The sequence below is a fragment of the Periophthalmus magnuspinnatus genome, chromosome 21, assembly GCF_009829125.3.
Source record: "Periophthalmus magnuspinnatus isolate fPerMag1 chromosome 21, fPerMag1.2.pri, whole genome shotgun sequence".
Classification (NCBI taxonomy): domain Eukaryota; kingdom Metazoa; phylum Chordata; class Actinopteri; order Gobiiformes; family Gobiidae; genus Periophthalmus; species Periophthalmus magnuspinnatus.
Genome location: NC_047146.1, coordinates 9,509,077 through 9,523,440, shown reverse-complemented (window position 1 = coordinate 9,523,440; position 14,364 = coordinate 9,509,077). Strand labels below are relative to the sequence as shown.

Genomic DNA, 14,364 nt, shown 5'->3' with positions numbered 1-14,364 from the left:
CAACTGTGACGACCTGATCGCCACTTTCGCTTTCATTCTCTCGTGTCACTTTTCATCTGGAGCTGAGCAAATGGAAAAGGAGACAAAGCAGAAAAGAATCATATTTGAGCAGTGTATTCCAGGGTCACGTTAAAGGTGCACTGCCATTTCCTGGTGGAGGGTCTGCCAATTGCTTGTCTCCATGGAGATGGTTATTTTTCCTGGAATGCTTCACTGTATTTAACATATTTATTCTCCTGCATTTATTCTTTTACAGGCATTTAAAAAATACATAGAAAGAGATGCAGTGAATGTTTAGTAAGTGTATCTACATACTAAACACAAGTCTCATCAAACTTAATCATTTCTCCTCTCTCTGAGCTCATGGTTTATGGATTTGCCCGCACGTTTCTGTAAACTTAATATGCAAAATCACATATATATCATTTTTGTACGTACACGCACTTCATAAATGAGACCCCTGACCTGTAACTCTTCCTGGTAACGTTAACTGCTTGTCTCTATGGAGATGGATTTTCTCCACATGACACAATTTTTTTATATAGACTATGACAGCTTCTTGTCTAACCCTGTAAAGAGTCAAGGCACATTTTTGGTTTAGTGACATTCTGGGGAACAATTGTTATGGAGACGAGGTGTTGGACCCTCCACCAGTACATGTATTTATATTTAAGATGTTTTTTCTCCTCATAAAGCCTTTCACTACTATTTTATTGACAAAAACAAATATTATTACCAGTCAAAAAATCCTGGATGTTTGTGTTATAGCGAGGAAAAACTGGATTTAGCCACTGTGCGTTGTCTATGGACAATATGGCAAAACAGTGTTAATTGAGACCCCTGAACTAGTCAAAATCAGATGCATTGTGAACGTACCTTGGTCCTTAGCTCCCTGGTTTCCTCTCTCATCAAAGCGGTGTTGAAATGCCATACAGTATAATCATTTGCAGCTCATTATTGTTGCTAACATATGCGTATCCACACGTTTGGATGCGCGTCGGACAGGATTATCACTCCCCACTCCCTCCTCTCTCCCCCCGCCCACCCCCCACACTCCTGGAGTCACCCTGGGAACCTCTATAGTGCCTGACCTGAATCTCAATCAGCCTGGATACCATGACCTCCCCGTCCTCCCATTCCCTTACAGTGTGCTCAGGCTGGCATATGCAAATAGGCTGGCTCTGTATAACAAGCAAATGAATACAAGAGGGATACGTGACTTTATAAGCAAGGACATCCAATAAGGTTTTTAGATAATAGCTCGCCCATCAAATAGATTTATGATGCAATAAGGAAACCGTGACTGAAAGTGTTGTCTCAGCTGATGCAATAAAATGTACTACTGTAGAGCTACAATCAGCAATTAACACTGTATGGCACTTATCTATCTGGCATATCTTCAGTCATCTTATTGGACTTTAAATAAAACAAATTTAAAAAAAAACAAAAAACCACAATATTCAAACCACATGTTGGTAGTAACCAGTTCCTCGCTTTCACAAACCCTTTGACACTTTGCAACAGCTTTTTTATACAGTGGAACAGGGGCAAACCTTCAACACACAATCAGTGCGAGTATTTGACCCACCTTTATAATGTTGGCTTATTACTGTGCATTTCATGTTAGATCTCAGACTGTTTTGGTACAGCGTAGTCTTTAATATGAGGCACATGATGTGATTTGTATCCGTTTTCAGTAACCACCAGGCTTCTTCTGTTAATAAAAGTGAGTTGGTTTGTGATAATCCTGCCTTTTCGACAGCCCTAAGCTTGTTTGTGTACGCGCTGATAAGCCTTGTAGAGTTAGTCGGAATCCAAAACCTGACCTTTTCCCGCTTTTTGATTTGCTTATTTCACTTTTCAAATGGCTCTTTCATCACTGACCTTAATCTGCTTGCTGAATGTCAAGGCTAGGACATGTCCTGCTGTGTAAAGACTGCGCCGTTATCTTTCAAGGTATGGCTGAAAAGCGGGGGGGTGCTGTAGTGAGATGCCCACTGTGTAAAGAAGAACATACATCAACTCTTTAAACTCCTTCTATTTATTGTAATATGTTAAACTATTGAGTCCAAACATGCTGGGCCACCTATATGCAAAAATAATATACAACTAATATAATAATAAGGCCTAATATGACCAAGTTTATAATTGATTTATAATTGAAAAAGATACAATACGTCTTAATGATGCATTTTACCTCCATGCAGATGTGAATTTTAAGATGCACACCATAAAAAAGTGTTATTACATTTTAATTACATTGCTGCAACACACTGCAAATAAGTTAGGACCATAGACTGTAAAAAAATGGACTGAGGGACACCCATAGCATTGGGTTTCAGTCAAATGAAGCTTATTGAAGGTGGCAGTTATAGGGGCGAATTTGGAGTATGAATCTGGAGCAAAGCTGTTGAAGGCACACAATAAAAATGCCAGGATCATTTAGAGTGGGTTAATACAAACATTTTAAGACCAAAATGAGCCTGACAGCAGCATTTACGGAGAGAGGGGCGATAGTTTTCTACTGTAAAGTGAATTGGAGTCAACTGGAGTCAATGGAGCCGGAAGCGCCCCCGTGATCACTTCCTATTTGGAACGCGGAGGCTAAATGTCCATTTATATATACAGTCGATGGTTAAAACAAGCAGCACTGATGTTCATATTAGTCATTATTTACTGTGGCCAGTGGAAGCATACAGTATATGATGCTTGGCACAGCACTTTCAAAAGTCTTTGATACAGCTTTCCAGCTTTTTGGGGTGAACGACTTTGGTTTTCATAAAGTGTAGCCTTAAACTATAATCCACTTTATATCCTTGTATTCCCCTTGGTGAAATGTGGGTGCTTGCCAGTGCATTGTGAATGAGACGGACCATGCCAACAACTCCTTCAGGGGAACAGTAGCAAGAACAAAGTGTTATTTAATGTCCAGCCTTGTACCTTTTTTATTGGGCATGTGCCGTGGCCTTTATTCCAAGTGTGCATGGGTGATGGGAGGTACACTGTATTACCATCTACCCTCAGGACCTCAGAGCAGCAGACGTGTGCAGACATCGCTGTCATCTTTATTTAGCCTTTCACTGTGAGCCCAGCCGTGGCAGGGTCAGTGTAGCGATGCAGTTTGCTCGCACTCATACACATGTAAACAGTAGTAGCATCCCAAGAGCCAGTGTGCTAGCCTAACGAAGCAAAAAGATTCGGTCTAAGGAAATCCAAGCGACTGGATCACGTTCATGCCTCCACTTGGGAACTATAGCTACTCGGGTTTGGACTGCACGGATTTTATAGATCGTAAAAAGGAGGCTGTGACATTTTCTTGGCCTTTCGCGTGATGAAAGAATGTCATCTGCTCTACCAGACGTGGCAGGAGGTTCATACTTTTCTGGGTCGGGTCACACGACGTGTTTATGGAAAAGAGATGTATCGAAAATTTTGTTATTTTTTTATGCTTTTACATTTTTTTCTATCGCATGAAGTGGAACAGCAATAAAATAGTCCAAAAGTTCACCAAAGTTCCATGTATTCCCAGAATGTATTTATTGTGCGGAAAAAATGACACTGCCATTGGATTTTGGGAATTCCAAGTCTAGAAAATAGGGATAATCCATGTCAGCCACAATGGGACAGTAAAGAAAATAGTTTATGAGCATCTGGTTTATCATTAGTAATCATCTTTTCATGCTTATTTTTTTAATTTTTTTTTTATTTGTGGCTCTGTTGATCAACTCATAGAAAACTTTTACAATTTTCTAATGCCTCAACAGAGCTATGCATTTTTTTGAATATTGTCTAGATACCAATACCAATATAAACAAGATACACTGTGCTTGAAAAAAGGATGAAAAAATCTTGTCGCATTTGGAATAAAAAAGCAGAACAAGAGAGCAGTCCTGGCCTTGTTTTCTCTGTATAGATGTCTGGTGTCACATGCTGAAGGCTACAGGCTGAAAATCCTTCACAAAGACTTTTACCGTTCATTACAAAATCTTTACCCTAATTTTGGTCATTGGAACGCTTGACCAACCAAGGTAATTGTTTTCCAGCGTATTACGACCGCACTGAATCACGCCGGCTTGTGCTTCATTAACAACAGTGATGTTATTGTGCGGCTGCAGCAGTGTCAAATGGCAGCTCCACTTCTGCAGTCGGGAACAGCTGCTTTTAATCTACAGCGGACCCACTCTAATCAGGCCCAGAGCTGACCATCTCCTCTTGGCTCCTGGTCACTTCATAGTTTACGCTGACAGCTGATTTTTACAGTGAGGATCCTGTGAAGGAGGCTTTTTTTTTTTTTTTTTTTAAATACTAAATTTCTCACATTGGTGCTGAAATTTTTACCTGTGTTTTAATTGTCTGTTAATCAAAATTGAATCCCTACTTCCCATGTAAAGAGACACAACATTTTGAAAACCATAACATCATATTTTCCATATATATCTACACTGGATATATGGCATTACGTATTACCTATCTGGAAAATACTGCCCATAGCTTTCCAAATTATTTAGCCTTTTTAAGATCAAAATGCAAAATAAACCAGACCGGAAAACACACATATATATATATATATATTTTGCTTTTCTATTAATTGTTTTGTATATGTTAAAATACATTCTGGTCATTCTGGTCTTACATTTTGGTCATTTTGGTCTTAAAATATTCATCTTGACCCACTCTACATGATCCTAGTGTTTTAATTTTGCCATTTTGTCAAGGTATGAACATTAATAACAGACAAATCAGACAAATCTTTCCCCAAGGTTGCTCCCTCTAGCGTTTGCAACAGGTTTGATTGACAGCATAAGTGCTCGCTCCCTGCTAAACCAGTTGTGCTACCTTCAACAGTCTTGGATCCGGATTGGCTGTTTGGTTGCTATGATACGCGGCTCCAAATTCTCCCCTATAACCTGTAGCCTCAGTGAGCTTCATTTGACTGGAGCTGAACACTGTGATTGATGTCGCACTCACTTAGTCCACTTGTTTATACAGTCTACGGTTGAGGAAGCAAACTAACTCAAAACCTCAACCTCACATGTGTACTCTTGGTTTGCTGCAGCTCGTAAGCGGAGTCTCATATTAGTAACTAGTGCTGTGTGTCTGTGCAGAAGGCGTTTTTTGGCTGGTGGCCCTTCCCTGCAGCCGTCTCATGAGTTCTTGTGGGTTTTCTCATCAAAGCCCTCACCATATGGAAACAGCTGGTCGCCCTGTGTTCTGTAAGAGACAGCCCATGCAGACAGGAGTGAGGCAGAGGACACAGGAAGATGAGAAAAAATAAGACAAATAAAAATGAAATCTTTGATACTCTATTCTACTGGTAATATATATGAAACTGTTTTATAGAACAAAGCAAGATTTGCAGTTTTGATTTTAGTTTTTAGTGTTTTAATGCTTTTTTGTAGCATCTAGCACCTGAATTTAACTACGCAAATAGGTACGAGCCTCTTTTGGTTGGTCAGGTCTAGGTTCAACAACAGTATTTGCTCAAAGAATGAGGTCAGCTGAATATACTGAATGACCAGGTTATTCCATCAATGGATTTTTTCTTCCCGGATGGCACAGGCACGGTGAAAGAGTGGTTCAGGGAGCATGAGACATCATTTTCACACATGGATTGGCCACCGCAGAGTCCAGACCTTAACCCCATTGAGAATCTTTGGGATGTGCTGGAGAAGGCTTTGTGCCGCGGTCAGACTCTACCATCATCAATGCAAGAATTAATGCAACACTGGATGGAAATAAACCTTGTGACTTTGCAGAAGCTTATCGAAACAATGCCACAGTGAACGCATGATAAATCAAAGCATGATAATCAAAGCATGATAATCAAAGCTAAATATTAGAGTGTGTGACCTTTTTTTTGGCCATGCAGCGTACCTATGCCTTATGCCATTTACTGTTTTGTTACATGATTACGTGGTAGTGCATGTGTGTATGCTGTGTGTCTGATAAGATCGCATTCTGCTTGTGTGGTGGAAATCCCTGACATTTATTTGACCTTAAAGGACGATATTTGGATGCATTTTTGTGTTGTTGCTGCTTGCTATCTTGCTCAATCTTGTATCTTGCTCAAGCTAAAAACCTGTGACAGTAAGCGACACTGCCAGCGCTTACCAAATCAAAGCAGGAGTTAAGCTGTGAGTCTTTCAGCGGCGCATGGAGTCTGCTAGGCCCACAGCGTATGGAGCATCATAGGGGGAAGGGGGTTGACAGCGAGCCCGGGGCAAGGGGGAAGCCCAGAGCAGCGACGTTAACCAATAGTGAGTCTGACAGGGCTACAAAGGACACCAAGCTTTTGTTTCTGTTTGGGTTTTACTGGATAAGCCTGGGTGTTATGAAAATGCAGCAATCATTTTTTTCCTCATATTAATCATTCATAATTTTAGATTTTATTTTATTCTGTCTTATCGAACACATATTTTCTGAGCGATTGTTCAATTGTTGCCTTTACGACACGTTGTTCTCCCAATCTCTAAACTCTGCTTCAAACCACATGCTTTTAATGACAGAAAATTGACTGTGAACCTCTTGATTAAAAACACCCAAGCATATAATTGACAACTGAATCATCAAGTCTCTATCTTTATTATTATGATTAAAATGATAATTACTTGCACAGCCCTAATATATATATAGAGTGATGTGGTGCCTGAAGCAGATATGTAAAAGTGTGTATATTATCTAGTTGTTGTAGTATTGTGTTTGAATTTTAAGTGTAATCAACATGTTTCCTTTTGTTTTTGCAGAAAAAAGCCCCAGGAAAAATGCTGTTGGACTTGGTGTGCTCCCATATGAACCTCATTGAAGGAGACTACTTTGGCCTGGAGTTTCAGAACCACCAAAAGATGATGGTAGGTTTGAAAAATACACAGGAAAAATAGGATAGTTGGAGGCAGGGCAGTGCGGTGTGAGTGTACCTCGTTGCTGGTATCCAATTACTCTGGCATAATGTGAAATTAATGAATGCATGTGTTGTTTTTTGTTTGTTTTTTTCAGGTTTGGTTAGATCACATTAAGCCTATTATAAAGCAGCTCAGACGTAAGTACACCTAAAACTAAGCTTCCAATTCTCCTATAAAAACAATAATATTATGTCATATACTTTTGCAGGGCCTAAACACACCACTCTGAGATTTGCCGTGAAGTTCTTTCCCCCTGACCACACTCAATTACTTGAAGAACTGACAAGGTAATCTCCTGTCTATCCAAGCATGCTTCTGTATTTAGCCCTGTGTTATGATTTCATTATGTCTTCTTAGGAGATGTGTAAACTAGCTTTTATACACAGTTTGTTGATGTAAATGCCTTGAGATGTGGCAAAGCGGTACTGAACACGCATAATTGAAACATGTTCTGGTTCCTGGTGGAATGCTGCACTTCACATGTCACGGCTGCCATGTTTACGATTCACTCCTCTCTAGAGATTACAATGAGTAAATTATTCTCTGCTTTGCGCAAGGATCAAGCTCGTTTAATACGCATATTTTACAGTGTGGAAAAAATATGATGCTGGAAAAGAAATGCTTGTTAGGAATTTCTAAGTGGATAGGATTAGATTACTTTTTTTTTTTTTTTTTTTTGTAAGAAACTCAGCTTTTACTTATTGAGGCAGTATTTTATGCAGAACATTTTTTGCTAAGATATGAACTGCCAGAACTTACTATCCATGAATTTCAGAGTGAGAAAAATCTAGGACTGCAGTTAACAATTTAAAAAAATATGTTGAATGGGCAAAGGTCCTCACAATATCACCTATTAACACAAAACTGAAAGAAGAGAGAAAAGAGGATTGTTTATCATTTTTATATAGCGCTTTTCCACCTTCAAGACTCTCAAAGCGCTTTACATCAAGGAACCACACACCCATATGCAGATACAGACCGCCAACCTTCAGATCAGTGGACAAACACTCTACCAACTTTCTGAATTGTCTTTTTCCAGATATTTATTCGCTCTTCAGATCAAGCAGGATCTCTCTTGTGGTCGCCTGACGTGTAACGACACCAGCGCCGCACTGTTGGTCTCCCATATTATCCAATGTGAGTCTTTATTTAGCTCTGCGGATCAAAGTAAATCAGACATTTTCTCTTCTTACTCATCATGAGAGGGCCCTCAGCGCCTTGTCTCAAATCGATTATCTTTACGTTGCCATGGATACCTTTCAATCAGAAATCTCAAACAGAAAGAGCGCATATGGTGACGTCCTGTCGAAAGAATACTGCATATATTTATAACCTGACATTTCAGAGCTGCAGGGAGAAGAAGTGGTGCCATGGTGAACAAATACACCATATTCTTTGAAACATGTAGAAAGGATGTCAAGCTCAAAGTCAGTTTTATTTCAAAATAAATAAAAAAAAAGAAAAAGAAAAATGACACTACCTTCTATTGTTAAATGGGCTCTCAGATAAGGCCATATTTTTCTGACAGTGGATTAACACTGTTTTGACTTTAAAGTGTAAGTTTAACGCTATACTGTGGGATATTCCAGGCAGCACAAGAACAGATGGTGCCACCTCCCCTCCGAAAAGTTGCATAGTGCACCTTTAAATACAGAAAAAAAAGCCTAGGCTGTACAAACCTCATTAATTATTATCATTAAATTGAAGTAATTCTTTGTTTATAGTCTTTTAACAGAGGCTAAAGAGCTAGTAAACCTTTTGTGTCTCCAGCCAAGATAAACAGCGTAACTTTTATCAGCAAACAATTTTAACCACTACACAGCTAAGACAGTAACTTACAGCGATGTGCAGTCAGTTAATAGCCCATAAACATAATTTATTCATTATAACTAATAACAATGGCTTAAATGTACCTCTCCGTTTCCCTTTGTCCTCAGCTGAGATTGGGGACTTCGAGGAGAGCCAGTGCCGGTCACACCTCCTCAACAACTCGTACATCCCAGATCAAATGCCCCTTATCGACAAGATCATGGAGTTTCACTCAAAGCATATGTGAGTCAATGGTGTAGAACACGTGGAGTATGGATCAAAGGCTGAGTACTGGAAGAACAGGCTTTTTTTTATAGCTTACATCATCAGGTCAGTGAAACCGTGACGGGGCACAAATCGTTCTCCTCATGCGTGAACAAGAACAGGGATTTTTTTAAAGCTCGTTCCCTTGAGTTTGACTGTAGTGGCATAAGCTGGAAAAGTATTGAATGTCTGTAGATATCAGCAGTTTTGGTCATTTTCTAATTGGTAAAAATATAGTTTTCTCAGTTAGATATTGTGTACTTTTTGAGTGGAAAAAAATAACTTACTTTCAGTTTAAGTTATTGGTATTTGTCCACCATGTTATATTGTGTACTTATATATCACCTTTATAATAATAGTGGGATTTATAACAGTATATAGCCTTCAACCCAATTTTGACTCTGTTGACATCTTTAAACCCTGGTTGTAGCTCACAGCTGTGTCAGATCCTCTTGTCTTTATTGGAAGGGGCCTGGTGGTGCATTCCTGTGTATTGGAGCTTTTCTTTTATCCACTCTTCTCATTATGTGACTGTTGCTATGCTTTCAGAACAGTATTATTGGAAACAGTCCAGATCTCCTCCTCACTGTTTACCGCTCAAACTCACGCATGACTTCACGACATTTGAGCAGCGGCTAAACTCTACTTTGTTTTAGACTTACCTCCTCTGCTGATATTTAAGACGGACATGTGGATTTCCATTAGGATTCATTCCCTGTCTAAACTTCTGTGATAAGTGGTTGTTATTTCTGGCTCGATGCCATAATGAGTTTAATCTACACTGTTAGCTAGAACTGCACAGAGGAAATAAGTGGTTAGCGTGTCTAATTGTTTGTTAGCAATGAACAAAATACTTGCTGATGGAAAAGGGTAGCTATTATTTCTCTGACACAAACTACATTTTGTGACACATATTGATCTCCATTGGTTAACATTGTGCCATGCCATTTTGAAATCCAGTGAAAATTAGAAATTTTTGTCTGACGGGGCATCTGGTATTTAAAAAAATTAATAAATAAAATTAAAAATACAAAATACAAAACATAAAATACAATAAAAAAACAAAACAAAACAAAACTTAAAATGAAAGGGAACAGACTTAACTTCTCTGCTATTGTTTTGTCGCAGAGGTCAAACACCAGCAGAATCGGACTATCATTTATTGGAGGTGGCTCGAAGGTTGGAAATGTACGGGATTCGTTTGCACCCCGCCAAGGATCGGGAGGGGTCCAGTTTGAGTTTAGCAGTGGCACACACAGGCGTCCTGGTCTTTCAGGTTAGTTCTGCTCATGCCAACAGCTGAAGGCATTGGTGAAAGAGTCTCTACTTGTTTGATGAAATGTTTTATATTTAAGCTACTTTTGAGTTTAGAGAGGCAAAATGCTTAGGGCTTTGCTAAGTTGAGTTTTAATGTTGAAGAACAAAATAACAAAAAGAGACATGTTGTGACATGATTAGTGCAAGTTAGGGACGGTTTGTTTTGATTGGTTGAAGTTTAGGAATAGTGTTTATGTTCAGGTTAGCGTTAGGACAGTGGTTAAAGTTAGGTTCCTTATATTTATTTTTTAAATTGCATGTTCTGTTTTCTTATTATAGGGACATACCAAGATCAACGCCTTCAACTGGTCTAAAGTGCGTAAACTGAGCTTCAAGAGAAAACGGTTTCTTATCAAACTGAGGCCAGACCTGAATGTATGTGACAAGGTAAGATGCAAAGCTCATTTGTAGCTGGATTATTTATTTTAAATTGTGTTTGGTCACCAGAGCTCATACCAGGACACACTGGAGTTCCTGATGGCCAGCCGGGATTGCTGTAAAGTCTTTTGGAAGATTTGTGTAGAGTATCATGCCTTTTTCCGCCTTTTCGAGGAGCCCAAGCCCAAGCGTAAGCCGGTGCTCATGTCTCGGGGATCGTCATTTCGTTTCAGGTACCTTCAGTTTAATATAAAGTACCTCTCAGCAGGCCCTACCCATCACCTCATAGTCTAGCACAGCTCTACGTGAAAACCCCATTATTATCTCCTCTGTACTTGTCTCGGCAGCGGGCGCACACAGAAGCAGGTGATTGATTACGTGAGGGAGTCGGAGTTTAAGAAGATCCCGTTTGAAAGGTAAAGATTGCCGGCAGCTTGGACACATTTGGTTAATCTCAGGGTGTTTTGGACTCTGTAAGACACTGACCTTCCGCTTCCTGTGTGACAGGAAACACAGCCGGGTGCAGTACAACACTCGAGTGCAGCATAACAGCAGACTGTCACCTTTGCCTTCACCCAGACACCACGAAGTGCCAGAAGTATGTCTTTAACTTAAACATATATGTCACTATTTTAATCGTTGGAGTAAAATTGACCCCTGCAACAGTAGACAAAAAGATCTGGTTAAAACTATTTGCAGAGAAATTGTACTGTCTTAAACAGAACAAACAATCAAAAAAAATAAAAATAAAAATCACACACACAAAAAAATCTTCTCTTTCAACAATTTTTTGACTTTTTTTAAAATTTTTTTTTAATTTTATGATATTTTCAAATTTGCCAAATTATGGAAAGCAAACTGTAGTTATGATAATATGATAATTTAATCATTGTTTATGTATACAGTGTACAGTCTTTTCAAAAACACAAAAATACTCCCAATGTTACACCTACAGCATTTCCACGTGACTTTTGTCCTTACATGTCTTTGCCTCTTTAACAGCATGGCGCTCCGGGGGAAAGAGTGGACTCTCCTCATCGTCATTGGAAAGACTCAGTGGCTGTGAGTGCGGAGGACCCTGCAGTGTCCCGGATCACACGGGCCAGTCCGTACCACCAGAGGAACGGTCACGAGGAGCGGCCTGTGTCCAGACCATCTGATGAGACCCGGAGTCCGGCCAGACCCACCAACATGGACGCTCCAAATATAGGTCCGCCATCTAGGCCTACCAAATCCAGAGGCACTTACATCCCATTTAGTGACTGCATCGATTTTGATTATAACATATCTGCTCGCTCAAATCAGAGTTTTATGGCACAGAGTGCACCCCGCTATCATGAGAACAGTTTAGGAAGGATGAGATGTAGCGACTCCTATACTAGAATGAATAATGAGTTTTATCAAAGGACTGAAGACGTTAATAATACAATAGTGAGGGATGGCAGGAGAGATTTCAGCAGTCCTGTCACCTTGCCAATGAGAAAAGTTGCAAACCAAAGTAGACCAGCTAACCAAAATAGCATCCAAAATGGCTATGGTCCTACTTCATCAAACTGCGCTGATGGTAGATTCTCAACTGCCCCAAATCGACAATCTAGATCACATAAAGCCCACAACTTGTCAAACCAGGAATCCCGTCCAAGTGTATCCAGGGCTGAGCGTCTGGCTGCCTTGGAGCGCCGAATGATGGCCAACGGTCTAACAGCTCCAGGTAGAGGCAGACCTAGGCATAGGCGCTTAAGACAAGCACGTACCAACCACATGGGCGTAGTTCTAATCAATGACAGTTCCCCTACCAGTGCTTCAGAATCAAGCGAATCCGAAAACCCAGGCAGTCCAGTAATGTGCAGGAACACTGTCCAGTCTTCTTCTTCTAATATCCCTAGAAATAAGTTCTCTTTCGGGAGCCTCCAGTTGGACGAGGAGGCAGATGGGAACACCTGCCAAACTTTTAGCGATGATGAATTTAGCTTCTAGCATTATCCCCGTTATGCTGCTACATCTGCATTTAAAGCTTTTGCGTGTTGGCCTAATGGAGCGGGAGATATATTGGTTTTGTCTGGCTACATGTTCAGAGGGACCATCTTAAGCTTAGCGCTACCTTAAAAAGAAATCACCGCAGGAGGTAGGGATAAGTGGTTCTATTTGTAGGAGATGCATTGCTTATGAGACAGCATAAAATAGTCAGACTTTTATGGCTTGGTACATTAAGCAATTTTCTTATACAGAATCTTGTCTTTTGTCAGTATCTTTAGAAATAAGTGCCATTACTGTTGTTGTAAAAAGTTGTTAGCCATAGAGACTTGAAAATCATGAGTCAGAGTTTATTTAAGTTACATCTTTTTCACCTTTTTAGCAGTATTCCTGATGCCTTGAATAACATTTTCATATTTTATTTATTTATTTATATATGTATTTATTTATTTATTTACAACATGACCTATATTTATCGTAATGACTCAGGAGAAGAACAGCTCAAGTTAGATGATTTAAACCTCAAAGAGACCCCATTTTTAGGTGTTGAATGTACATGTGAATGGTATATACACATAAGGTTACAGTTTCCAGGTAGCGGGCCTTTAGCAAGACCAAAAAAGGAATAAATGAGGAAAGCACATTATTAGGTGTTGCAAATCATGCAAAGGAAATGATGCAGGGAAATGATTTGATTTGCTTTGGCGACCTCACTATACCCACTGGAAAAGAGCAATAGGCTAAAATGTCATCATCTCCACTGATACCCTTGGTTCAGCCCGGGCCAGTCTGAAAGTCCGTTTTGGTTGAGTGTAGCGTTTTTCCAGGTCAGAGCGACTTGTCTGGTCCAGCTCTACAGTAGATGATCCTCTTCATAACAGCTTATAGTCCTTTCCCCTTAGCTCTCATCTCTCTCTGCTCTTGACACCTGCTTGAGTTTCTGTCAGTGATTTGCTCTCACCTCCTCTGAACTTAACTGCAAACTGCACTGCACTTTCATTCACCTCTTCCTTCTGCGTTGTCTATTGCACTTGTGTTTTTGTTTATGCTCTGTCATGCATTATGAATGGTATGTGATGGATTTTGTATCACATGATTCATTTTTTGTTTTGCCAGCATGCAATTGTCATGACTTGTCTGTTTCCTGCATATGCATGAATCCGTTCTGTTACTTAAATTGTGAAATGTTGTTTGACAGTGATCAGAAAGGAAGCTAATTATATACGGACAAATCTCATGTTTCATTGATCACTGCTGTTTTTCTGCTTGTGCTGCTACTCACTGCATGTGACTTTATTCAATGTCCTCACATCACTGTAAATTCCTACTAACTTTAGACTCTGTGCATGTGTATATTAACCACAGACTGCAACCTGCAACTTGTATTTGATATGTACTAACATTACTAACAAAACTAGCTTTCTAAATGTGTAGTGTTTATGATTTTTGACGCTATCACTAATTATATTTCATGTTCACAGAGCTTCTATATATGCTGCTATAAAAATATTAGTACTGTATACACAAATTATACCAAAGTCAATAAAGGAGATATTTATGAAGCTTTTGTTAAATATGTTTTGATGTGTTATGAATGTCCCCCCCACTGTTTTGCGTAGCACAGATTTTGTTTACTGGCCTATATCAGCAGCAGTGAGGACAGCAGAGGATAGTGGATCTGACCTTGTATGTAGATGATGAGTGCGGATACATAAAAGACCCG

The 14,364-nt window shown here is 39.7% G+C and overlaps 1 protein-coding gene across 2 annotated transcripts in view; it reads left to right on the top strand.

Annotated features, from left to right (window-relative positions):
- The window catches only part of LOC117389186 (FERM, ARHGEF and pleckstrin domain-containing protein 1-like), a 49,422-nt gene that overhangs the window by 25,825 nt on the left and 9,233 nt on the right, over positions 1-14,364 (top strand). The window contains exons 3-13 of one of the 2 annotated variants that reach the window (XM_033986808.2): positions 6,744-6,848; positions 6,994-7,036; positions 7,108-7,186; positions 7,939-8,036; positions 8,837-8,951; positions 10,101-10,248; positions 10,569-10,664; positions 10,737-10,900; positions 11,015-11,083; positions 11,175-11,265; positions 11,670-11,877. In XM_033986808.2, coding sequence (XP_033842699.1) covers positions 6,744-6,848; positions 6,994-7,036; positions 7,108-7,186; positions 7,939-8,036; positions 8,837-8,951; positions 10,101-10,248; positions 10,569-10,664; positions 10,737-10,900; positions 11,015-11,083; positions 11,175-11,265; positions 11,670-11,877 — 1,216 coding nt within the window. Of the gene's footprint in view, positions 1-6,743; positions 6,849-6,993; positions 7,037-7,107; positions 7,187-7,938; positions 8,037-8,836; positions 8,952-10,100; positions 10,249-10,568; positions 10,677-10,736; positions 10,901-11,014; positions 11,084-11,174; positions 11,266-11,669; positions 11,878-14,364 lie in introns of both variants that reach the window. The other variant, XM_055230844.1, reaches the window with a different exon arrangement.